The sequence below is a fragment of the Dipodomys merriami genome, unplaced genomic scaffold (genome assembly GCF_024711535.1).
Source record: "Dipodomys merriami isolate MVZ:Mamm:240054 unplaced genomic scaffold, mDipMer1.0.p SCAF_10, whole genome shotgun sequence".
Lineage (NCBI taxonomy): Eukaryota > Metazoa > Chordata > Mammalia > Rodentia > Heteromyidae > Dipodomys > Dipodomys merriami.
In genome coordinates this window covers 17311191-17337914 of record NW_027202271.1, presented here as the reverse complement: position 1 = coordinate 17337914, position 26724 = coordinate 17311191, and the positions used below count along the sequence as shown (strand labels likewise).

General features: G+C 48.6%; 2 protein-coding genes across 2 annotated transcripts in view; one reads left to right on the top strand and one right to left on the bottom strand.

Moving 5' to 3' along the window:
- The window catches only part of Igfbp6 (insulin like growth factor binding protein 6), a 6927-nt gene extending 6794 nt beyond the window's left edge, over window positions 1-133 (bottom strand). Inside the window, 1 exon segment of the mRNA XM_070035784.1 lies at window positions 1-133. This exon segment is cut by the window's left edge and continues 294 nt beyond it. Coding sequence (XP_069891885.1) covers window positions 1-37 — 37 coding nt within the window. The 5' untranslated portion in view covers window positions 38-133.
- Window positions 134-10453: 10320 nt separating this feature from the next.
- Spryd3 (SPRY domain containing 3) lies at window positions 10454-26465 on the top strand. Its single transcript, XM_070041720.1, has 11 exons — window positions 10454-10538; window positions 12322-12468; window positions 14789-14864; window positions 15375-15499; window positions 15796-15931; window positions 16699-16884; window positions 23226-23375; window positions 23894-23951; window positions 24484-24603; window positions 24693-24865; window positions 25190-26465. The coding sequence occupies exons 1-11, from the start codon at window positions 10516-10518 to the stop codon at window positions 25322-25324; spliced, it is 1329 nt and encodes a 442-aa protein (XP_069897821.1). The 5' UTR covers window positions 10454-10515; the 3' UTR covers window positions 25325-26465.
- The last annotated feature ends 259 nt before the right edge of the window (window positions 26466-26724 follow it).

Here is a 26724-nt window from a genome sequence, read left to right as displayed (position 1 = left end):
GCAGTAACAGCAGTGGCGGCAGCCTGTAGGGGGTCATGACCAGGGTTTTGCCCTGTCCACCCCTTCCAGAACAGTCTTGGTGCAGCTGCTGCCTGCTGCCCTGCTGTACTTTAAGTAGCTGTGGGACACTGGGCTGAGGCCTTTAAGAGGCAGGTGAAGAAGGGAGGGGGAAAAGACTGAGGCATTCTCTAAACTGGGTGGGGCTGGAGAGCCCCCTCCCACCTGGTCCTCCTTACTGTTCCCTACTCAGTTTCTGTTTACTTCTCTAATGTTTCTTGCTTGGTTCCTGGGAATCTAGCCCAGAATTTGGGAGCCGTACAGCTGGCTAGAGGGACTGGGCTGTGGAGTCAGGAGGAGGGGAAGAAGGGAAGGGCAGGGTGTTGGAGGCCTCTGAAATCTAGTTAGTATACTTGTGTAGGATGATAGGGCAAGCTGGTGTTCCATGAGCAATTGATGCAAGGCTAAAAGTGAACCGCTAGCCCAGTGCTGGTGGCTCACGCCTGTAATCCTGGCTACTCAGGAGGCTGAGATCTGAGGATTGTAGTTCAAAGCCAACCTAGGCAGGAATGTCTGGGAGGCTCTTATCTCCAATTAACCAGCAAAAAGTCAGAAGTAGAGCCTGTAATAAAAAGCCAGGCTTGAGAAGAAGAAGAAAAAAAAAAAAAACAAGGGAGGACAGAGCCCCTTGAGTTCAAGACCCAGTACCAACACACACACACACACAGAGTAAACTAAGAGGAGATGGTATTGGGGGAATCATGAGAGGGATGTAGACAAGTATGGAGAGAAGGATTGTGTGAAAACCTTCTGCTGATAGGAGGAAGATCCAGAGAGAGGAGAGGAAAGGTGAAACAGGAAGGGGTGAGACAAAGTCTCTCTGAGATGTGTTTATGGAAAAATCAGAAGAGCCAAATGGGGGCAAGATGATGGTCGAGAGGTGCCAGGGATGAAGTGGGGGAGCGTGAGAGGTGGACATCCCTTGTTTCTTTGGTTGGTCTCTGTGGCTCACATCAGCAAAGGAAAAGCAATACACCTTGAATAAACTGTAGCAAACCCGAGCATTGCTGTGGCAGGTTCATCACGTCATCATGGTCAGTGGAGATTGTGGAAGGAGATGTGGACAGCAATCAGAGAGCAAACCCTCCCTCCCCCTCCCCTGCCACCCCTCAGATTAGCCTGTCCCTCAATTCCTCTCCCTTCTCCAAGGCCCAATCATTCATTGGGTTTTTCTAGATTTCTCAGGCTGTGTTATGACCAGGGGACTTTGGAAAGCAAGGGTCTGAGCATTCTGTCGCTGGCTTCTCAGTTGCCTGCCCTTTCTCTCCCGGTCTGCCTCTGCTGTTGCTGACCTACCCTTTCCCACGCAGTGACCCTCCTCGCAGGAGGACGGAAGGCCTGTTTCCTCCAGGCAGCCCACCCCGCCCAGGTCAGGGTTATGTAACAGCTATCTAATTCTTTCCTAAAACAAGGGCTTTGGGCAGTGACTAAGTTTAAATTCTGGGCCCCCAAGTAAGAAGGTCAGAGAGGGCTTCCTGAACTTTTAGGCAAATGCCAAATAAAAATAATGTCACCTTTAACACCGCCCCTCAGGCTACCCTGGGACCGTAGGAGCTGTATTTTACACGTGTTTTGCATTTTACCAGATTGCAGATTAGACTGGGAGGAAAAAGGGTGTGGACTATAGTTCTCTTCTACCAAGGGTCCAGAACCTTCTATTCCAAGATCTGACCTCAGAGCCGGGTCCACCCATATTACTGCTGGGTTGTGGGTTTGTTTTTAGTGTGATTTATGTATCAATCTGCTAATGGTTCTGGCTCAGATTATTATTATTTTTTTTTTTTGCCAGTCCTGGGGCTTGAACTCAGGGCCTGGGTGCTGTCCCTGAGCTTCCTTTGCTCAAGGCTAGCACTCTACTATCTGAGCCACAGCACCACTTCCACCTTTTTCTGCTTATGTGGTGCTGAGGAATGGAACCCAGGGCTTCAGGCATGCTAGGCAAGCACTCTACCACTTGTAAGGAAACGCCCACCTCGTAGACCTAATCTCAGTCGTCCATGGTAGCTGTAGCACTTGCGCAGTGGGTGAGGCACCGCCCACTTCCACCCACCCCCATATAAAAGAGGCCAAGATGGCGCCATTTTCTCCTTATGAGAACTTGGCCTTGTCAGCTCTGCTGGCAATAAATTTTTCCTTTTACTTGACTTCAGTCCCCGTGGTCTTTCGGGTTACTTTCTTTTCTTTTCTTTTTTTTTTTTGGTCGGTCATGGGGCCTGAACTCTGGGCCTGGGCGCTGTCCCTCAGCTCTTCAACTCAAGGCTAGTGCTCTACCACTTGACCCACAGAACCACTTCCAGCTTTTTTCTTTTTGCTTATGTGATGCTGAGGAATGAACCGAGGGCCTCACGCATGCAAGGCAAGTGTTCTACCACTGAGCCACCTTCCCAGAGCCCTTCTTTTCTTTTTTGTCAGTCGTGGAGCCTGAACTCTGGGCCTGGGCACTGTCCCTCAGCTCTTCAGCTCAAGGCTAGCACTCTACCACTTGAGCCACAGCGCCACTTCTGGCTTTTTCTGTTTATGTGGTCCTGAGGAATCGAACCCAGGGCCTCATGCATGCAAGGCAAGCACTCTACCACTGAGCCACCTTCTCAGCCTTGGGTTACTTTCTTTGGGTTACTTTCTTCCTAGGTTTACATTTCCTCCTTCACCACTAAACCACATTCCCAGCCCCTGGCTCAGATCTTAAACTCTACTTTTCCTCCCTTCTGCCTTAGTACTTAGGGCAGATATCTGAAGCAAATGGCAGGCACTTGGGATGGAGAATGGGCTAAGAGAAAATCCCTGGAAGTGTGCTTGGCCTCTGAATGAGAAGAGGATTATTATTATTATTTTTTTTTTTTTTGCCAGTCCTGGAATTTAGGGCCTGGACACTGTCCCTGAGCTGCTTCTGATCAAGGCTAGTGCTCTACCACTTGAGCCACAGCCACTTTCAGCTTTTTCTGTGTATGTGGTACTGGGGAATTGAACTCAGGGCTTCACCCATGCTAGGCAAGCACTCTACCACTAAGCCACATTCCCAGCCTAACTGAGATCCTTTTAAGAAGGAGTAGAAAGAGAGAAGTGGCCTGAACCATTTCTGCAAAAGTTTGAAAAAAAAGATAGTAGGCCTAAGCAGAGAACAACATAAAAGGGTTAAAACCATTATGCTGTTGCTGCTACTGCTGGATATCATCACCATGTAGAAGTATGTGGCTCCTCTACAGATAGTTTTTTTTTTTTTGGGGGGGGGGGATGGTCGTGGGGCTTGAACTCTGGGCCTGAGCACTGTCCCTCTGCTCTTTAGCTCAAGGCTAGAGCTCTACCACTTGAGCTACAGCATCACCCAGTTTTCTGGTGGTTTATTGGAGATAAGAGTTTCACGGACTTTCCTGCCTGGGCTGGCTTTGAACCTCGATCCTCAGATCCCTGAGTAGCTAGGATTACAGGCGTGAGCCACCGGCGCTCGGCTCCTTAACACATAGGAAGATACAGAGAGCAAGACCAGTGACCATGGCATCACAAGGCCTGAGTCTAATGTGGGCCTGATGTGAATTTTGTGTCACCCCAGCTGGTCTCCAATCTGTTTTATGTCATCTGTCCCCACACACCCTCCCATATGTCCTGATGAAGTATGTTCACAGTCATAGGATTGTCTCCTCCTCAAAGACTTCCTGGGGTACTCTATGCCCCAAGACTTGTGCACCCATCTTCCATTTCCTGGCCTGCAAATATACTGTGATTCAGCTAGCTGGTAGGATCACCTTCCCCACAACCTTCTGGCAAGTTCCAATCTTAGGGCCTGGATTGAGATAAGGGGAAGTCAAGGTAAGGCATAAATGGTTTTCAGATGTCTTTCCTAGGTCTTCAACCTTTCAACTCATAAAGAGGAAACCCTTGTCAGATTCTTCCACACATCTTTCCCCACCTACCTGGCAAGCTAAGTTCTTGCCTTTCTCTGAATTCATTCACATTTTTGTGTTACGTTTTATATTGTTGCATATCTTTGTTGGGTCTTATATTTCCAGTAAGATCTTCAGTGATTTGAGGATCAATTCTCCACAAATCATCCCACTTCCCCTTACCTTCTTTATGTCGGAATCCTCAGCTTCTAGCCTATGTAAGTAGTTTGGAATTAATAAAAGTAATATAAATGTTTAGAGTGGGTGCCAAAGCAGTCCTCTGAAGAGGTTCCCATCATTGCTAGCCCATCTCTGAGCCAGACCAACCTGTCCCAGGGGTTTTTGGAACCCTTTCATCCATTCAGCCATTTACATCTCTTTTTTTTTTTTCTTTTTCCTCTACTTGCAGTATAAAGACTAAAATGTCTGAGAGGCCCAGACGGAGATCCAAGGTTCAACAGGAGAGGAAAACCTATGTCCAGGATAAACTAAAGAGGGATTTCCAGAGAATAGAGCTTTATAATAGAATTGGAAGAATACAGAGCTGAAGAGAATGAGCCTGAAGAACAGCCCAAGAAGGAAAATGCATCTTTGTGTAAGGGATACAAAAGTGAAGGGCAAGGAGGAGCAGGATAATGTATATGTGTGTATGTGCACCTGCGTGTGTGCGTGTGTATGTGTGTGCACACACACACGCGCGCATACACGCACGCACATATATATGTGTCCTACCTAGATTTCAAGTTCTCCAGGATACACACAAAGGATTGGTGGGAAGGGAACAGCATTTTTCTAGACTGGTCCAGATAGACTGGCAGCCAGATATTTCGGAGTTAGGAAGCATTAGTGGAAAAACAGTAAATAGGAATCTGCTGAATAAAAGCATATCCAAGTCAGGTGTTAGTGGCTCACAACTGTAATCCTAGCTACTCAAGAGGCTGAGATCTGAGGATTGGAGTTCAAAGCCAGCCCAGACAGGAAACTTGAAACTCTTGAAACTCTTGAAACTCTTTTTTTTTTTTGGGGGGGGGGGTCCGGTCGTGGGGCCTTAACTCTGGGCCTGGGCACTGTCCCTCAGCTCTTCAGCTCAAGGCTAGCGCTCTACCACTTGAGCCAAAGCGCCACTTTTTCTTTTTGCTTATGTGGTGCTGAGGAATCGAACCCAGGGCCTCATGCATGCAAGGCAAGCGTTCTACCACTGAGCCACCTTCCCAGCCCCTCCTTGAAACTCTTATCTCCAACTAATACCAGAAAACTGGAAGTGGCACTGTGGCTCAAAGTGCTAGAGTGATGCCCTTGAGCAAAAGAGCTCAGGGACAGCACCCAGACCCTGAGTTCCAGCCCCACAATGACCACCAGCGACAACAAAAAGCATAGCTACTTATTCTATAGACTTCCAGAGCATCTATTTATGTGGACATAGATGGGAATATGGACTTAAATAGGGAGGAATTGTGCTCCCAAGGAGATAAATCCTAATATCTGTCTACATAAAACACACTAAAGGGTGGTGGCAAAAAGAAGAAAAAAACACTAAAACATTAATCTTTGCATAAAAGCACAACTTTGGACATATTAATGGGGTATATGATTGTGTGTGTGTGCTGGTACTGGGGTTTGAAGTTGGAGCCTGTCACTCTTGCTCAGCTTTTTTACTATGGCTGGCACTCTACCACTTGAGCCAAACCTCTAGTACTGTTACAGCAATGCAGACCAGCTAAGAGCAAGACCATTTTTTAGAGAGGATAAAGGGGTTTATTGCCAGTGACTCAAACCAGGCTAGTGCCAGAAGGAAGTTCAGGTCCCAGAGGAGAGGAAACTCTGGGTTTTATACAAGCTGTTTACTCACAGAATAGGCATTAATCAGATATACAAAAGTTTAGGTGAACTGACATCAACTTCTGACCAGGTGGGCAATTCTTTTCTAGTTGTGCAGGAATCATGATGTTCTGTTTCTACCCCTTCTGTGTTATTATTTAAAATAATACCTTGTAAAAATAAAAAAAAAATAATAAAATAAAATAATGCCTTGTGAGCTTTCCACTATGATTCAGAAAGCCCTACTTTCTCTGTCCCCAACCCACATGCCAGGAATAGCCTCAGCAGGCCACTTTCTGGCTACTGGGTGGGAGTCACATTCTGGTAACTATATTGCTGGAAAATACCTTCATCCAGAGGGTAACTCTACTTCCCACAGGCCTCCTCTGCTACTGGCTCCTACCACAAGTCCAAAGCAATGGGTCAATATAGTATGGACTGAAATATCCAAAATATGAGCCAGGGCTGGGAAGGTGGCTCAGTGGTAGAACGCTTGCCTTGCATGCATGAGGCCCTGGGTTCGATTCCTCAGCACCACATAAGCAAAAAGAAAAAAGCTGGAAGTGGCGCTGTGGCTCTAGTGGTAGAGCACTTGCCTTGAGCTGAAGAGCTGAGGGACAGCGTCCAGGCCCAGAGTTCAGGCCCCACGAGCGGACCCCAAAAAAAACAAAAACAAAAATCAAAAACAAAATATGAGCCAAAGTAAACTTTTCCTCTTTTTTAAGGTGATTTATCTCAAATATTACAATAAATGAAAGCTGACTAACACATTCCTATACAAAGACTTACACATGAAGAGCCATAGTAACTTTATTTGTAATGGCTTAAAATTATTACAGTAATAGATGGGAGCTTGTGGCTCACACCTACTCAGGAGGCTGAGATCTGAGGATCATGGTTCAAAGCCAGCCTGGGCAGGAAAGTCCTTGAGACTCTTATCTCCAATTAACCACCAGAAAACCAGAAGTAACACTGTGGCTCAAGTGGTGGAGTGCTTGCTTTGAGCTGAAGAGCTGAGGGACAGCGCCCAGGCCCAGAGTTCAAGCCCCACAACCAACCCCCCCCCCACCAAAAAAAATTATTACAGCAAAATGTCCATCAACAGAGGAGTAGATAACTAAACTGTGATACAGCCAAACAATGGCATACTATTCAGCAATTGAAAGGAAGAAATTTGATATAAGCCACAACATGGACAAATCTCAAGATATTTACACTAAATAATACCCCCTAACAATATTTAAGTGCATATACTGTACTAGTATAAAATTTTATTTTATTTATTTAATTATTATTATTATTATTTTTTTTTTTGTCAGTCGTAGGGCTTGAACTCTGGGCTTGGGCGCTGTCCTTGCGCTCTTCAGTTCAAGGCGAGCACTCTACCACTTGAGCCACAGCGCCACTTCCTAGTATAAAATTTTAGAATGGGGCTGGGAAGGTGGCTCAGTGGTAGAGCGCTTGCCTTGCATGCATGAGGCCCTGAGTTCAATTCCTCAGCACCACATAAGCAGAAAAAAAAGCTGGAAGTGGTGCTGTGGCTCAAGTGGTAGAGCACTAGCCTTGAGCTGAAGAGCTGAGGGACAGCGCCCAGGCCCAGAGTTCAGGCCCACAACCGGACCAAAAAAAATAACAAAAATAAAATTTTAGAATGTACAAACTATCCAGTGTCAAAAAATGTAGATGAGCTGGGCACTGGTGGCTCACGCCTATAATCCTAGTTACTCTGGAGGCTGAGATGTGAGGATCATAGTTCAAAGTCAACCAGGCAGAAAAGTCTGAGAGACTTTAAAAAAAAAAATTATTGTAGGGCTGGGAAGGTGGCTCAGTGGTAGAGTGCTTGCCTTGCATGCATGAGGCCCTGGGTTTGATTCCTCAGCACCACAGAAGCAGAAAAAAAAAAGCTGGAAGTGGCACTGTGACTCAAGTGGTAGAGCGCTAGCCTTGAGCTAAAGAACTGAGGGACAGCTCCCAGGCCCAGAGTTCAGGCCTCATGACCGGATCCCCCCAAAAAAATATTGTAAAGATACTGTAGAGAGGGGTTACAGTTATATGAGTAAGGTAATGAGTACATTTCCTGTCCAGCATTGTTACCCCCTCCTTTGTTTTTCCCCTACTATCCCTTCCCTCCCTACCTCCCCCACACCAAGTTGTAAAGTTCGTTTCAACATAGTGTCTTGTACATCTCATTGTTACAATGGGTCAACCTGTATTCTTTTTTCAGCATTTTGTTATTTCCCTTCTCCTCCCTAAATTAGAAAAATATGTATATACAAAATGTATATACAGGGATGGGAAGGGGAAACGAAGAGGAGGCAACAATGCTTGATAAGAAATGAACTCGTTATCTTGCCCATGTAATTGAAACTCCTCCGTATGGCATTTTCACAATAAAAAACAAAACAAAACAAAAAACAAAATGTATATACAAGATGCACAGCTAGGGACACAATAGGTTTTATCTTTGTTGCTGTTGTTTTTAATGTACTATGTGATTTTTTTTGTTTCTTTTGTATGTTATTCCCCATGGTATAACCCCTATTGTCACTGTATTTGATTCTGGTGTCAGACTCTTATCCTCAGTTAACCACCAGAAAACCAGAAGTGGACTATGGCTCAAGTGGTAGAGGGCTTGTCTTGAGCTGAAGAACTGAGGGACAGTACCCAGGCCCAGAGTTCAAGCCCCACAACCAACAACAACAACAACAAAATGTAGATGAGTGTGTCCTGGCAATGGGAAGGTTGAAGGGAGGGATTATGTAACTATAACCCCTCTGCACATCTTTTGTTGGTGGTGGTGGTGGTCATGGGGCTTGAGCTCTCCTCCTGGGTGCTGTTCTTCAGCTCTTTAGCTCAAGGTTAGAGCTGTAGTATTTGAGCCAGAGTGCCACTTCTGGTTTTCTGATGGGTTATCGGTGATAAGAGTCTCATGGACTTTTCTGCCTGGGCTGGCTTTGAAACACAATCCTCAGATCTCAGCCTCCTGAATAGCTAGGATTACTGACACCTGGCCTGTACATCTTCTTTATAATAACAATCTTAAAAACTGACTAAAGCGGCTGGGAATGTGGCTTAGAGGTAGAGTACTTTCCTAGCATGCATGAAGCACTGGATTCAATTCCTCAGAAAAAGACAGAGAAGTGGTGCTGTGGCTCAAGTGGTAGAGTGCTAGTCTTGAGCAAAAAGAAGCTCAGGGACAGTGCCTAGGCCCTGAGTTCAAGCTCCAGGACTGGTGAAGGAGAAGGAGAAGGAGAAGGAGAAGGAGAAGGAGAAGGAGAAAGAGGAGAAGGAGAAGGAGAAGAAAGAGAATATATGTATGAGAGCCTGGAGCTGGTAGCTCACGCCTATAATTCTAGCTGAGATCTGAGGATCAAAGTTTGAAACTAGCCTGAGTAAGAAAGACTATGAGACTCTAATCTCCAATTAACCACCAAAAAGCCTTAAGTAGAGTTGTGGCTCAAGTGGTTGTGTGCTAACCTTGAACAAAAGACAGGACAAGCCTTGACCTTAAGCCCCAGTACTTGTGCACCCATGAGCAAAAATACACACACACACACACAGAGACAAAATGGATAGATCTGAAATCTGAAGGAGCCCAGTCCATCAGATCTACAATGAACTGTCATAATACAACACTTCCATGTGTGTTGTCCGTGAAGGAGAAGGAATCTTTCTGTGGAGAGTGGAAGGAGGCGTGACTTGGTGGGAGGAGGAAACTGGGCAAACTCCCATCCAGGGTCCTGATGCACTGAACACCTTTTTTGCAGGTAATTCAACAACATCAGTGTCTTTCCTTCCTTCACATTCTGACTGGACCTCCCTGCTGCAGTTTCACCAGGGCCTCCGTTTCTGAGCAACGTGGGCTTCCCTGCCATTGTGCTTTTGTGTGTGCCAGTCCTGGGCTTGAGCTCAGGCCTAGGGGCTGTCCCTAAGCTTTGTCCTGGGCTTGAGCTCGGGCCTAGGGGCTGTCCCTAAGCTTTTTTTTTCCACCCAAGGCTGGAGATTTCTACCATCTGAGGCACGGCTTCACTTCTCTTGGTAGTTAGTAAGCCATGATGTCTCCCGGACGTTCCTGCCTCGGCTGGCTGCGAACCCGAGATCCTCAGCTCTCAAGCCTCTGAGCAGCGCGGCTCTCAGGCGTGTGAGCCCGGGCTCCATTGTGCATCTGAAGTTCTCCCCTTCTGGATGGAACGTCCTCCCCAGAATGAAGAAGGCACGTGACATGCAATGGCGAGAATAAAGCTCAGGGTAAGGTGCACCGGCTGCGGAGGACAGCGCCTACGGCTCCTCGTGGGTCAACGTGGCAAGCTTTACTCCGTAGGGTGTGGACTGGGTTCAAGGTCGTGTCTGTAGAGCTTGCAGCAGCAGGACTGGCGTGGAATGAGCACGCAGGAGATGCAATGCTTGGAAGAGCCAGGGAACCTGCCCTGTCCTCCCCCCCGCCCCGCCCTGGCCCACCCTCCGCCAAAGCGGCCCTCACGGCCGCCGCGGCTGAACCGCCACGTCGCCTCCCTACTCTCTACCCAACCGGGTTTAACCAGACTCTGCCCACGGCTAGGTACCCGGCTCACCGGGCCGCGCCCCACAGGCACGCATGCCATCTGTGATTGGCTTCTACGGGTGCCCATCGTCGGAGGCCGCTGTAGATTGGTCAAGATTGGTGAGATGGGGCGGGTGTTGAAGAGCGTAGGAAGGGCGGGGACCCGGATGTGTGTAGTGGCGGTGGCCGAAGAGCTTGTGTACGGAGCTGAGAGGCCTATGGATGAGGAGGACGCGGCGGCCCCGGTAGGCGGGGTTCGGAGGCGGGGTCCCGGAGGTCTTGGGTCTTCCCGGGAGCTCGAGGTGGGGGTCTTGGGTAGTGGCTCTGGGGGTCAGGGGCGGGGTCTTGCGCTCCTCCCTTGGCGCACCCTCCCCGAATGCAAGGCCTGGAGATCCCGCGTAGTCACCCATACAGGCTAGAGCTAGGTTACCCCAGGTCTCGTGGGGCCACCAGGCCATGCCTGGCTCCTCTGCACTTGTGCCACTCCCTGGCACCAGGGCAACCAGATACTCTTAGACCTGGGGTGCCAGCATCCATCTACCTGGGTTCGAGCTCTGGCTAAGGGTAGAGGCGGCAATGAACACCAGCTGGGATGTTCCTACAGGTGTCTACTCCTCTGGGCCAGTGTGGTTGTAGTTACTGCAGAAGAGTTGTGCACATTGGATGGAACTTTCCAGTGTAGCCTATAAGGACCTACTGTGTGCAAGGATTGTGCCAGGGCTTGGGGAATGGGAAGAGAGTACCTTGGCCTTTTTCTTACTTTAATTCCAGGGAAGATTCATTCATTCACTCATTCATTCATTCATTCAAATGTTGGCTCTTGGGTCATTTCACCCATCTCTTTTCACTGCTATCATTTTTGTGGATGTCATCTCCCCTCTGAACTGTTAGAGCAAGCCTCAACCCAAATGTACTTTTTTTTTTTTTTGTCAGTTGTGGGGCTTGAACTCAGGACCTAGGCGCTGGCCCTGTGCCTCTTTGTGCTCCAGGTAAAGCTCTACTGCTTGAGCCGCAGTGCCACTTCCGTGTTTTTAGTGGTTAATTAGAGATGAGAGTCTCAGGGTGACTTTTCTTCTGCCTAGGCTGGCTTCCAACTGTGATCCTCAGATCTCAGTCTCCTGAATAGCTAGGCTTATAGGGTGTGAGCCACTAACACCTAGTATATCATTTCTGACTTAAAACTCCCCAAAGATTTCCTATCATATGTGAAAGAAAATCCAGAGCCTTGATCTGGCTCCTGCCCTTTCTTTTTTTTTTTTTTTGTCGGTCGTGGGGCTTGAACTCTGGGCCTGGGCGTTGTCCCTTAGCTCTTCAGCTCAAGGCGAGCGCTCTACCACTTGAGCTACAGCGCCACTTCTGGTTTTCTGGTGGTTTTATTGGAGAGAGGAGTCTCACGGTCTCTCCTGCCCGGGCTGGCTTTGAACCGCGATCCTCAGATCTCAGTCTCCTGAGTAGCTAGGATTACAGCGCCCGGCTCCTGCCCTTTCTTACTCATTTTCACTCACTTTCCCTACACATCAGCTATCTGGCATTCTCTCCTCTACTATGCCTGCTCCCTTGCACTCTAGGTCTTATGCCTCACTGTCCCCTCCCTGGAATGACCTTGCTTGGGCTATCACATGCCTGGCTTCTTTCCAGCTCACTTGTCACCTCTTTAAAGAGATTGTCTCTGTCCACTGTGTCCTTCCATTCTGTGTCATGTTACCTTGTTGTTCTCCCCTCCCCCTCACTGACTAGAGTTGTCTTATATATCTTGACCCCTTTGGCCCAGTGGAATTGGAATCCCCTAAGAACAAGAGCTCATTCACTCATCCATCCTGTTCACAGCTGTATCCCTAGCATTCAGGAAGGTACATACAGTAGGAGCTCAGTAAATACTTGTTACCTCTTGGATGGGGATAAGGGATGGTATGAGGTTGTGATATGGACACAGCCACAAGTCTGGTACCCTCACCAAATTCAGACTTGAGCAGAATGGGGAGCCCTAGTCAGGGCCCGTTTCTTCCTCCATCCCATCTTCCCTTGCAGGTTTGTTCTCATGAACAAGATGGATGACCTCAACCTGCACTACCGGTTTCTGAACTGGCGCAGGCGGATCAGGGAGATTCGAGAGGTTCGGGCTTTCCGGTATCAGGAGAGGTTCAAACACATCCTTGTAGATGGAGACACTTTGAGGTAAGTTTAGGGGAAATGGTGCTACATTTTCTTTTTGTCCCAGATCTCAAAGGTGAAAAATAGCTGTTTTAGAAGGAAAGTTGGGCTGTGAAGGTGGCTCAGTAGTAGAGTGCTTGTCTTGCATGCATGAGGCACCACATAAGCAGAAAAAGCCAGAAGTGGCGCTGTGGCTCAAGTGGTAGAGTGCTAGCCTTGAGCTGAAGAGCTGAGGGACAGCGCCCAGGCCCAGAGTTCAGGCCCCATGACCAGCAAAAAAAAAAAAAGAGAGTCTACACTGAGCTGGGAATGGGGATGTTTTGGTCCTCCTCCCCCCAAGTTGTGGCGTTTGAACTCAGGGCCTATGTCTTGTCCCTGAGTTCTTTTTGCTCAAGACTAGCACTCTACCACTTTGAGCCACAACTCCACTTCTGTTTTTTGTTTTTGGTCTTTTTTTTTTGGCCAGTCCTGGAGCTTGAACTCAGGACCTGGGCACTGTCCCTGAGCTTCTTTTGCTCAAAGCTTAGCACTCTACCACTTGAGCCACATTCCCAGCCCATCCACTTCTAGTTTTCTGGTGGTAAATTGGAGATAAGAGACCCACCAGAGTGCTGTCCCTCAGCTCTTCAGCTCAAGGATGGTGCTCTATACTTGATTTTGTTTTGTTTTGTTTTTGGGTCCGGTCATGGGGCCTGAACTCTGGGCCTGGGCGCTGTCCCTCAGCTCTTCAGCTCAAGGCTAGCGCTCTACCACTTGAGCCACAGCACCACTTCTGGCTTTTTTCTTTTTGCTTATGTGGTGCTGAGGAATCGAACCCAGGGCCTTGAGCATGCAAGGCAAGCGCTCTACCACTGAGCCACCTTCCCAGCCCCTGGTGCTCTATACTTGAGCCACAGTGCCACTTCTGGTTTTCTGGTGGTTTATTGGCTATAAGAATCTCACACGAGGGCTGGGAAGGTGGCTCAGTGGTAGAGCACTTGCCATGCATGCATGAGGCCATGGGTTCGATTCCTCAGCACCACATAAGCAGAAAAAGCTGGAAGTGGTGCTGTGGCTCAAGTGGTAGAGCGCTCACCTTGAGCTGAAGAGCTGAGGGACAGTGCCCAGACCCAGAGTTCAAGCTCCACGACTGACAAAAAACCAAAAACAAACACAAGAATCTCACACGAGGCTGGGAAGGTAGCTCAATGGTAGAGTGCTTGCCTTGCATGCATGAGGCCCTGGGTTTGATTCCTCAGCACCACATAAGCAGAGAAAAAAAAGCCGGAAGTGGCGCTGTGGCTTAAGTGGTAGAGTGCTAGCCTTGAGCTGAAGAGCTGAGGGACAGCGTCCAGGCCCAGAGTTCAGGCCCCATGACTGGATCCAAAAAAAAAAAAAGAGTCTCACACTTTCCTGCCTAGGCTGGCTTTAAACCGTGATCCTCAGATCTCAGCCTCTTGAGTAGCCACTGGTGCCCAGCTGTTTGTTTTTGAAACAGGGTTTTGATATGTAGCCTGGGCTATCAGCCTCCTGAGTGATGGGATTATAGCAAGTATTACCATACCCAGTGTGGGTCACTGTTTTGGTCTGGCCTTGAAGAAATCCAGCAAAGACCTGTCTTGTTTGGGCACAGTGTTTGGACACAAACAGGAGTGACCAACTCAGGTGTAGGAGCTGTTGGACTGAGTTCTTTGCCAAGAAGACTGCAGTGCATTTGACTGGTTTCTGCCCATGTCTCAGGGACTGGTGAAGGGAGACCTTTACAAAAACTGTAGGCTTCCTGTTTATGGAAAGACAACTCTGTAGTGCATCCCATCCACCACCTCTTTCTAACTCTTAGGTTTGTGTGTGTTTCTCTCTCTTTTCTCTCTTGAACCCATTCTTTAACTCCTTCTAGCCTAATTCAGAGTTGTCTCTGAAGGAAGGAAAGTGATTTTTTTTTTTTTTTTTTTTTTTGCTTAGAGGCAAAGAAGCTAAAGAGCGGAGGACCAAGTATGCAAGGACTTAGTATGCAAGGACTTTGGTACAGCAGATAGAGACAAGTTACTCTCCAACCAAAGACCAGGGCTTGAAGTTAGTAAGATTCTGAAATCTTTAGGAGACAATTAAGGAAGGCTGTATATTTCTCCTCCTTGGAAATGACTAAAACCAAGTTTGACTTGCTCTCCTGTGGCTTGAGCCTGGCTGGAAGCAGTGCGAGGGGTGGGTGGCTTTGCATCTGGAGGCATCTGTGTACATGTTCTGAAATGGCCTGCTGGGTTTTCTTCTGCTGGCCCTTGAAGGATGGTTGTTGGGGATGCTGAGGCCTTCCTACAAACTCCTGGGCTGGACTGTTAATGGAATCTTCCTTTCATTCCTCCTTCAGTTATCATGGAAATTCTGGTGAAGTTGGTTGCTACGTGGCTTCTCGACCCCTGACCAAGGACAGCAATTATTTTGAGGTAATCAAGCAGTGGGTGAGGCCATGGATGAGAGCATTAATCTTCAAGAAACTCCTTTACTAGATACCTGACCTGGTCCTTTTAATTTTCCACCAGGGCTTTCTTGTTCTCTGGGAAAAGGGTGCAGAATAGATGTCCCTTGATCTAGAGATAGGTACCCTGGAGTCTTATTACCATGTGCCTTCTGCCTTCCTGCCTCCCCTGCCCCAGGTGCTTTTTTAACCTATATCCCAGAATTTGACCCATGTGCTTTCTTTCCTACCCCTTAATTTAAGCTCTGCTTATGGTCCTGTCTCCTATCTTTCTAAAGCTTAAGAACAATTATCTAAGTGATTATAAGCCCCTACTTTCACCCATTTTTTTTTCTCTAAGTGTGCTATCTTTCTCTGATGCCCATGTCTTTTGTTTCTGAGCTCCCTTTGTCACTAACTCTGTGGGCCACCCCTCACCCCCACCAGTTCATTCCATTTTCTATTCTTGCTGACTATGTTCTGCTCTTTTTTCCTCTAGGTGTCCATTGTGGATAGTGGTGTGCGGGGCACCATTGCTGTGGGGCTGGTCCCTCAGTACTACAGCTTGGATCACCAGCCTGGCTGGTTGCCTGATTCTGTAGCCTACCATGCTGATGATGGCAAGTGAGTTGCCCCCTGTGGAACTTAACCCCTTTTCTGTAGGATTGGGAATCATAGATATAAAGGACTAACTGCCTTGTGTGACTTTTCCCATTTCTCCCCGGTCTTGGGTGTTTTCATAGATTTTTCTGATTAGGACAGTAGGTGACCCGGTAGTGGCTATGCTTGCAGGTTATGTAGGCTTTCAGGAGAGGGTGGGGCTCACAGTAGGAAACCATCCAAAGTGACTGGGATAGTTGAGAGGGTGCTGGGGAGGAGTAGAGTCAGGCTGTCTTGTATTTGTGCTATTCTTTCCACAGACTGTACAATGGCCGAGCCAAGGGCCGCCAGTTTGGGTCAAAGTGCAACTCGGGGGACCGGATTGGCTGTGGCATTGAGCCTGTGTCCTTTGATGTACAGACTGCCCAGATCTTCTTCACAAAAAATGGGAAGAGGGTGAGTAAGTAATCTTGGGGCTCAAAGGGCTTAAAACTGCACAAGGGTTTGTTGGAGTGAATGGGAAGAGTCTCTTTATTAGAGCTTGCTTAGGGACCTACACTTACTTCCTCATATGTACCTCAAGTCCCCTGTGTAGAAGATGCTGGGATATGACTCATGTGATACACCTAGAGGGACAACTTAGTGCAGTCTGTGAAAGAAGGGCAGAAATTTCCCTGGAGGTTGGGGGGCAGAAGTGGGTGATTTGGGGGAACTTTTTTTTTTGCCAGTTGTGGGGGCTGAACTCTGGGCCTGGGCGCTGTCCCTTCAGCTCTTCAGCTCAAGGCTAGTGCCCTACCACTTGAGCCACAGCGCCACTTCTGGCTTTTTTCTTTTTGTTTATGTGGTGCTGAGGAATCGAACCCAGGGCCTCATGCATGCAAGGCAAGCGCTCTACCACTGACCCAACTTCCCAGCTGATTATAGGGGCTACTTAACTTTTTTTTTTGCCATTCCTGGGGCTTGAATTCAGCACTGTCCCTGCTAGGCAAGCACTCTACTACTAAGCCACCTTCCCAGCCAGTGCATTTCTTTTCAAACAGTATTACCCCCAACTTAGCAGATTTTTAAACTTTCTTGTATGTCTTTTTAAAAAAAAAATCTGTTAGTATGTATGTATGTAATAATTATTGGCTGCATCATCTTAAAAGTGCCCTTGTGAGAATTAGGTGAACTGTGGAAAGTGGACCACATGGCAACTCCCTCCCTCCCTCCTTCTGCTGCAGGTGGGCTCTACGATCATGCCCATGTCCCCGGATGGGCTGTTCCCAGCAGTTGGCATGCACTCCCTGGGTGAGGAGGTACGGCTGCATCTCAATGCTGAGCTGGGCCGAGAGGATGATAGCATCATGATGGTGGACAGTTATGAGGATGAATGGGGCCGGCTGCATGATGTCAGAGTCTGCGGGACTGTAAGTAAGGGGTAGTGGAATGGTAGGGATAGGGCAGAGAGGGCTCACCTAAAGGCATAGGAGCACATCTGAATTGCTTTGAGTTGTGTTTGCTTTTGATTCTTTTTTTTTTTTTGCCTGTCATGGAGCCTGAACTCTGGGCCTGGGCGTTGTCCCTCAGCTTTTCAGCTCAAGACTAGCTCTCTACCACTTGAAACACAACCCACTTCTGGCTTTTTCTCCTTATGTGGTGCTGTGGAATCAAACCCAGGGCCTCCTACATGCTAGGCAAGCACTCTACCACTGAGCCACCTTCCCAGCCCTGCTTTTGATTCTTTTTTTTTGTTTTGTTTTTGTTTTTGGGTCCAGTCGTGGGCCTGAACTCTGGGCCTGGGTACTTTCCCCTCAGCTCTTCACCTCAAGGCTAGCGCCCTACCACTTGAGCCACAGTGCCACTTCCGGCTTTTTTTTTTCCTGCATATGTGGCGCTGAGGAATCGAACCCAGGGCCTCATGCATGCAAGGCAAGCGCTCTACCACTGAGCCACCTTCCCAGCCCCTGCTTTTGATTCTTTTGAGAGAGTTTCAGAGAGCCTAGGCTGACTTGCAACTTACAGTTCTCCTTTCTCAATTTCTTGAGTGGCTGAGATTATACCTATGTGCCATTATATCCATGACAGTATCTTTTGTAGGACTTTGCAAAATGGAAATATTGGCAGTACTGGAAGTTCTGGAAGTCTTGGGAGTCCAGATCTTTGTCCTCTTTATTATGGATTCTCTTTCTTCTCCTTCTCCTGATTTGAGAATTCAGGTTAGCTATGGACTCCTGGAGAGCAGAAGCTGGTCCCCTCTACTGTCCTGCTTGCATGCCAGTAAGGGGCTTGAGTCTGATTTGGAGGCATACTGCTTCTATTTCCTTTCTGTGTCTATCAAGCTCAGCAGGCCCAGGTTTTCCATTCAAAGGTCAGAGTGGATATGACATTAAAGGGGAGGTTTGTCTGTGAACTGTGGGCCTGGGCACTGTCCCTCAGCTCTTCAACTCAAGGCTAGTGCTCTACCACTTGAGCCACAGCGCTACTTCTGGCTTTTTCTGCTTATGTGGTGCTGAGGAATCGAACCCAGGGCCTCATGCATGCAAGGCAAGCACTCTACCACTGAGCCACCTTCCCAGCCCAGGATGACCTTTTTATGTCTGAATAGTATTCCATTATGTGCATATACCCATTTCTTTTCTTTTTGCTTTTTTTTTTTTTTTGGGGGGGGGGGTCCGGTTGTGGGGCCTGAACTCTGGGCCTGGGCACTGTCCCTCAGCTCTTCAGCTCAAGGCTAGCGCTCTACCACTTGAGCCACAGCGCCACTTCCGGCTTTTTTTCTTTTTGCTTATGTGGTGCTGAGGAATCGAACCCAGGGCCTCATGCATGTAAGGCAAGCACTCTACCACTGAGCCACCTTCCCAGCCTGGGCAAGGTTCTTAAGGAGAGCTTTTTTGAATAAACTTCAGTGTCACTTCCTTCTGCCTCCCCCTACATTTTTTAGAGGCCAGGGAGAATACTTGAGCCCAAAGCTGGATTTCTCTCTCTTTTTTTTTTTTGTCTGAGACTGGGACTTGAATGTAATACCTGACGCTTTTGTTCACTGACTAGTGCTATACCAACTGAGCCACGCCTCCAACTCTAACTTTCTCTACCTTTATCTTCTGTAGTCTCTCCTTGGATTTGGAACTTCCTTGGGAAGCCTATGAGCCTTGAGAAAGGGAAGTCCTGTGCCTCTTAACGTTGTGGGCTGCTTGAGCCTCCCACTTGGAATTGTCCCTCTGCTGCCTCCTTGTTCCTAGCCTAGCCTCTCCCCAGCCTCTTGGCTCTGTAGCCTTCTCACCCCAACCCAAGCTGTTTTCACATCAGCCTGTGATTGCAAAATAGAAGCAGTGGGAGGTAGGGAGGGGGAGAGGATTATGAGCAAAGCCTTTTCTTGTGGAGTTGAAGGTAAGTCAAGCTCAGGAAAAATGGCAAAAGTGTACCCTCTTGCTGCTATATCTCTTCTGGCTTTGAGGTCCAAGAACTACTGCAGTTGTTAGCTGGAAGGCTTCAGATGCGTACTCCTCTACTTTCATCTCTTTCTTTTTCCTTCCACTATCATTTTAACAACATCCACAGAGTTGAACTTGAGACTGAGCCAGGGCAATTTTCCAGCTCTCATCTCTGACCTCTCCTCAGGAGCTTTTTTCCTGGCATCCTTTCCCTGCCTGGACCTGCCCCTACTCTGCTCCCAGCTCCTCCCAGGCATCTTTTTTAATTGATGCAGAATCCTGTAGATATTTATAAGTAACTTTCCTTCCTTTCCACCCTCCCCAGATCACCCCCAGGTGACTCATTTTCAAATTGTTTCTTAGACATAAACTGTTGGATTTGGCTCTTCACTTAGACTCCTACACCAGCTCAGGACAGTTAGCAGGGTGGGACCACTACTTCCTGGGAGCTTGCTCTTCTGGAACAGATTTAGGCATGAGCCTGAGGACATGTACCTTCTAGTCTTGTCAACCTTCCCATCTTTCAAATGAGAATAAACTTCTAGTTTCCTTCATTGTTTTGGGCCTTCTGACCTTACTTATGCCCTGGCCCTTCTTGTCCATTCTTGCTAATGCTAATTTTTGTTGTTGTTGTTCTGGGTCTTGATCTCAGGGTCTTAGCTGAGCTTCAGGGTCTTAGAGTTGTCCCTGAGCTTCTTTTGCTAAAGGCTAGCACTCTACCACTTGAGCCACAGCACCTCTTCTGGCATTTTCTGTTTATGTGGTGCTGAGGAATTGAACCCAGGGCTTCATCCATGCTAGGCAAGCACTCTGCCTTTTGTTTTTTTTTGGGGGGGGGAGGTCTGTCATGGGGCTTGAACTCTGGGCCTGGGCCTGGGCACGGGCACTATCCCTGAGCTCTTCAGCTCAAGGCTAGTGCTCTACCATTTTGAACCACAGTGCTACTTCTGTTCTCTGGTGGTTAATTGGAGATAGGAGTCTCATGGACTTTCTTGCCCAGGTTGGCTTTGAACCACAATCCTCAGATCTCAGCCTCCTGAGTAGCTAGGATTACAGGTGTGAACCACCAGTGTTGGGCTTTCTTGTTCATTCTTACTATGTACTATATTTCTTACCCAGAGATTAGAGCTATATTAGACTAGAGGTACCCAGGAGAGGCCATTTGTGCTATTCTATATTACTTCTATTATTATTACATATATATATATATATATTTTTTTTTTGAGATAAGGTCTTGCTGTGTAGTCCAGGCCACCCTCAAATTTAAGATTCTTCTCCCTTAGCCTCTGGAGTATTGAGATTACAGGTGCGTTTCACTACACTTGGTTTCTGTACTTCTTTGTTTTAAAGACGTCTAACAGTGTTGTTTTTCCTCTGCATCCTTTTTTTTTTTTTGGGTCCGGTCATGGGGCCTGAACTCTGGGCCTGGGCGCTGTCCCTCAGCTCTTCAGCTCAAGGCTAGTGCTCTACCACTTGAGCCACAGCACCACTTCCGGCTTTCTTTCTTTTTGCTTATGTGGTGTTGAGGAATTGAACCCAGGGCCTCAGGCATGCAAGGCAAGCGCTCTACCACTGAGCCACCTTCCCAGCCTCCTCTGCATCCTTATTATGTCCCTTTCTGTTGGGGAGCTGTTGTAGCCAATTTCTCTCACCCTAGGTGTGCTGTCAGTTGAGTGTCCTAAGAACTGTGGAAATTTGGGAGACTTGGGTCTGACCTAGTGCTGCAGAGTTTCTTTCTTTCTTTTTCCTTCCCTTGTTCCTTTCCTCCCTCCCTTCTCTCTTCCCAGAGCTTGGGCTTGAACTCAGAGTCTACACTCTTTTTTTTTTTTTTGGTCGGTCGTGGGGCTTGAACTCTGGGTCTGGGCGCTGTCCCTCAGCTCTTCAGCTCAAGGCGAGCGCTCTACCACTTGAGCTACAGCGCCACTTCTGGTTTTCTGGTGGTTTATTGGAGATAGGAGTCTCACGGTCTCTCCTGCCCGGGCTGGCTTTGAACCGCGATCCTCAGATAGCCTCCTGAGTAGCTAGGATTACAGGCGTGAGCCACCAGCGCCCGGCTAGAGTCTACACTCTTGCTTAGCTTTTTCACTCCAGGCTGGTGCTGTATCATTTGAGCCACACTTCCCCTTTGGGCATTTTACTGGTTAATTGGAGATAAGAATCTCTTGGATTTGTCTCCCTGGGTTATCTTCAAACTCAATCCTTAGATCTTAGTCTCCTGATTAGCTAGGTTTATAGGCATGAGCCACTGGTGCTGAGCCTCCTAACTGGTCCTTAGATGAAACTGCAGCAGCTGCCCTCTTCAGGCTGAGGCTGAGGCTAAGGGAAGTTGAGTGGTTTTTTCCCAAGGATCAGGACCTAGATCCACTGCCTTTTGGCTGTTGAACTGGAGGACACTGCGTCCTACACTGAGGTCAGTTGGCTAGAGTGGCTTAAGGGCAGCTGTTTGGTTCCCCCACCCAATTCTTCAATGCTTTTGGGAGAGGGTGGGCTAAGGGTTGCTAATGGTGGCGTTAATGTGCACCAACCAACACCCCTCCTATCAGGTTTAGAATGATGCTGAGCAGGAGCTCAGCCTGAGGGACAAAGGGGTGGAGTGGGTCTGGGTATAGGCTTAGGGGCACCTCTAGCTTTTTTGGATCCATCAGCACTTCTCTTTGGAGAAGGAAAGGAGGATAGGCTTAGCAGTATAGGGCTGAGGAGGGTGAGCCCCTCTTTTCCCACGCTGAAGGGGGATGAACAAACAGGACCAGCCTGTCTTGGATACATACACAGGCCTCCACACTGGTGAATGTGAGCATGATTCTTTTCCTGTTCTGGCAGGAATTGGGAGTGCAAGAGCATGAGAGGCCATCATCTGAAGGCTTGCCAGGAAAAAATGCAGAAGGTCCCAGGAGCATGTGTTTTTGAAAGGCTCCAAGGATGGGAGTTTAGAAGATAGTCTTGCAGGGTAGTTGAGCTAATAAAAAGTGGATTAAAGGATCCAAGGTAATGTTAGGAAGGGGGAAAAGGAGTAGAGTTGAATCATAGCATACTGTTACCATGACGACTGATAAGTAAATTCTCCTAAATCGGGGGGTGCTGCCCTGTCATGCCTAGGCAGCACTATTGTAAGACTGAAGGGCCCCAACTCATCAATCATCCCCTGTCTTCTACCTCCACATCCCTGTTCTAGCTTGAAAGAGCAATCTAAGGGGCTAGGAATGGGAGAGCTTGCTTCTGTCTTTGTTTTGACCTCTCCTTCCATGCTAAATGAATAGTTCAGGTTCCTGGGCTTCCCTTAGCACTTCCTTGACCCAGCAATGAATGGCTCTGCTGAAGGCCAAGTAAAACAAAGAATTTGAGAAATCATCCCATCCCCAGCAGAATCAGCTTCTGAGCTTGTTCCCTTCCCCTGTTGTTGGCAACTAACTTCTGCTTCTTCCCTGCCTCATTAAAGCTCCCTGAGAGGGTGGGTTCCGCACAGCCTAGTTTTCACCTCTCTTCCCTTTCCCAGCAGGCCATCCAGGGAAGGGGTACTCCAGCCTAAGGTCTTAGTGAGGTTCCTGGCACTCTGCTGTTCGTCAAACCACCGTGCTGCTCTCTAGTGCCCCAGAGATCAGAAGGAAGGCAAGGAAGCATCCAACAAGGGGCACCTCTTGCTCATTCTGCTGCCACCCTTTCTCCCTTACTGAACCCTGTTTTTCTATCCGTGGTTAGAACTTTGAGGCCACATTGTGCCTCCAGGATCCTTATCCTTTCTTTCTTTCTTTTTTTTTTTTTTGTCGGTTGTGGGGCTTGAACTCCTGGGCTTGGGCACTGTTGCTTAGCTCTTCAGCTCAAGGCTAGTGCTCTACCACTTGAGTCACAGCACCACTTCTGGTTTTCTGGTGGTTTATTGAAGAGTCTCATGGAGCCAGGTGCCAGTGGCTCACGCCTGTAATCCTAGTTACTCAGGAGGCTGAGATCTGAGGATCTCAGTTCAAAGCCAGCCCAGGCAGGAAAGTCTGAGAGACTCTTATCTCCAATAAACCACTAGAAAACCGGAAGTGGCACTGTGGCTCAAGCGGTAGAGTGCTCACCTTGAGCACAGGGACAGCGCCCAAGCCCAGAGTTCAAGCCCAACGACTGACCAAAAAAAAAAAAAAAAGAGTCTCATGGACTTTCCTGGCCTGGATGGCTTTGAACCATGATCCTTGGATCTCTGCATCCTGAGTAGCTCGGATTACAGGCATGAGCCACTGGCACCAGGCTCCTTTTCCTTTCAACCAGGGGATTCTATCAGATTCAGGACCTTGGGACCAGGTTTCTGGGGCAGTGTCAGCTTGACCCTTAACTACCACCTGGCTTTTCCTTCCCAGCTGCTGGAGTACTTGGGGAAAGGCAAAAGCATCGTGGATGTGGGGTTAGCTCAGGCCCGTCATCCACTGAGCACCCGTAGCCACTATTTTGAGGTGGAGATCGTGGATCCTGGAGAGAAATGCTACATTGCCTTGGGGCTGGCCCGGAAGGTAGGCATGAGTGCTAGTCTCTTTTTCTTTTCTCTTTTGGTCAGTCATGGGGCTTGAACTAAGGGCCTGGACTCTGACCTTGAGCTTTTCTGCTCAAGGATAAAGCTCTCTCACTCTGAGCTACAGCTCGCTTCCTGGTTGTTAGTTGGAGATAAGAGTCTCCAGGCAGGCTGGCTTCAAACTGTGATCCTCAGATATCAGCCTCCTGGGTAGCTTGGATTACAGGTGTGAAGTGTGAGCACCTGGCTCTAGGCTTTTTTTCTTATGGTGCAGCTGCTTAGTGCTGGGCTGTTGGGATGGAGCATGTAAGGTGACAGACCGCATGTGACTAAGGACCCCAGAATATTGAGACTATCCCACATATTCTAAGGCCTGGATGTGGGATGGGACAGCCCTGGTCCTGAAAGCTGATGTCTGCATAGTAGGCTCTCCAAAAGCTGACAGATTCAGACACCACTCTTTTTTTGTCCTCTCTTTTGTACATGATACCACACATTGCTTTTCCTTCCTTGGTACAGGATTATCCCAAGAACAGACACCCTGGCTGGAGCAGAGGGTCCGTGGCTTACCATGCAGGTAAGTAGAGAGCTCCCAGTGAAGGAGGGTATAGGGACAAAGAACCCTAGGAACATCTATTTGCCCAAGTCTCTTCTGAGGGGCCTTCTCTTTCTCTTTCCCCTAATGAAAAAGCTCTTGTTTTCCTCTCGTCTTATTTTCCTCCCATCCTTGAAAGCCAGGGGAGTAGGACAGGGTGGGAAAACTGGGCCTGAACTGAACATTCCAGGTCTTTGAGTTGGCTCCTTTGTGCCCTTCCTGTAGCTCTTGCAGATTTCTTTTCTTTTTTTGGTTTTGTTTGATTTCCTTGAGGGCTTTCTTGAGAAGAGGACTAAATCTTGGTTCCAGTTCACCTCCCTTTCCTTGCATGATTATTCCTCCCGTAGGGGCTCCCTCTTTCTTTTAACCAGTTCTCCTTTAGTCTGATAGATCTTGTGTTTCCCCACTTCTTAAAAAACTAGTGCCCCCTTACCATATGTCTCCTCAGCTTTGTTTCAGTCTTGGGATATAATGCCACCCTCCGTCAAGTATGTCTCTCCCCTCTCTCCAACAGATGATGGGAAGATCTTCCATGGTAGTGGTGTGGGAGACCCCTTTGGACCACGCTGTTACAAAGGGGACATTATGGGCTGTGGAATCATGTTTCCCCGGGACTATATTCTGGATAGTGAGGGTGAGTAGGGTAGTGCAGCAACAGGCTGTCTAGAGAACAGGGCAGCATGAGTTCAGGGGTAGCATGAGTTCAGGTTTCCTGTCTTCTAGGTGACAGTGATGACAGCTGTGACACAGTGATCCTGTCCCCAACTGCCCGGGCTGTCCGGAACGTCCGGAATGTCATGTACCTGCACCAAGAAGGGGAAGAAGAAGAGGAGGAAGAGGAAGAGGAAGAAGATGGGGAAGAGATAGAGCAGGAGCATGAGGGCAAGAAGGTGGTGGTGAGTAGGGAGGTTTGGGTTGGCTTTGGGGTCCTGGGACTGGCAGGGACTGCTGCCAGTAGGAATAGGACCGTGGCTTGGGTAGGAAAGGGTATGGTTTGGTACTGCCCTGCGAGTGTCCTGGGGTCACCAGAGTGTGAAAGCCGAGGCTAGGAGTCTGTTTTCCAGCCTCAGCACGCCCTCTCGTGGTCTCTTCCCATGTTGCCCCAACTGTCTCCTCAAGTCCATGCTGGGAGTTGGGAGCCATAGGTTTCAAAGCTGAGTAGCTCCATTATCAACAGAAGACTTCAGAGTTTCTTCCATTCTCCCCACCCCTACCACCAGGTTTTCTTCACCCGAAATGGCAAGATCATTGGGAAGAAAGATGCTGTTGTACCTTCGGGAGGCTTCTTCCCCACCATTGGGATGCTGAGCTGTGGGGAGAAAGTGAAAGTGGACCTGCATCCCCTGAGTGGCTAGGCCTCCTCCTTCACACCCGCCCTCCTCTCTCTGCACACCCTTTGAAGGGCTGGGTGCTCACTTCCTGGCTTCCCCTGGGATTTGTTTACAGGCCCTGGGGGTACATTCACTCTGACCCCTACCAACCCAGGTCCTGGTCAAGCTTGACCTTACTTACCTGATGCCATCTGTAATCATCAGTCCCTGGGCCCGAGTCCCTGGTTGGACAGAAACAGGCCCAAAGAACAGTGTTGATACGTGGCTGGGCCTCCCTTGCTTTGGTCAGGCACTTGAATCCCCTTTCATGTGCTGGCCCTGTGTGAGTCGAGAGGAGCTCGCCCCGTTCTCAGCTGCTATTTGAGCGTGACACTTTGCAGAGCGTGTAGAGGCAGCCTGTCTCCTACTTAGTACATATGTCCCCTCGGTTTCTCTTTTTTTTTTGTTCCCTGTCCTTATCATGTGAGCCAATCACTGCTGTCTCTCCCCCTGGCTGGCCTAGGGGGGCCTCTCTTGGGTCTCTCTCCTTTTACTAGCTGCTGCCCTGAAAAGACTCCTCCTCCAGGGTATCTACCCTTTCCCCTGGCTGGCTCCCTGTCTTCTCCCTGCTCAGGCACCATTATCCCACTGAGTCTGAGTCTGGCTCCTCCCACTCGTTCACATACAGGGTGCTTAGTACACGTGTAGTAGACAGGACTGGCCTTTGTTCCCTGCTTCCTGGCCATGTTCTCTGGTGGCATCTGTGTCCCTAGCTCTCTGGGATGGAGGCTGAGGCTCTGGGGCATGGCTAATGCTGTGGCCCCTTACTCCCCTTTACCTGCCCCCATTCCTGCCTGCCTCACACCCTAGCTTGCTGCTTGTACCAGTTGCCTGTTTTGCTTCAGTGTTTGATTCTATCACTTACATAGATTCCCCCAAGCCCTCATACCACTTTCTCCCGCCTTGACCCTGAGCCCCTCCCCATAGGAGTAAGGGAAGGAAGAGGGAACAGGAGCTCTTGGCCTTGGTTTGCACAGAGTGGGCAGGGCCTTGGGGAAAATGGGTGTGCTGTCGTGCTGCTGGGACCCCATTGGTCCTCCCTTTTGGCCCTGCACTATGATGTATGAAATGTATGTACAGACCAGAGATGTTTATACAGCCAATAAAGACGGAGTTTCCGTATTTATCAGTACAGCCAGAATGGGAATGTTTCCCAGTACAGAGGGCCAGGGCCCCAGGATAGAGGGTGAAGGGCCCCTGGTGAAGATAGGGATCAGTCTTAAGTGCAGGGAGGGGATCATATATGTTCATGGCCTTAGGATGCCTCATGAAGCACAGTTGTGCCTCCAGGATACACAAAACTTTGACCTTGGGCTGGGAATGTGGCTTAGTGGTAGACTGCTTGCCTAGCATGCATGAAGCCCTGGGTTTGATTCCTCAGTACC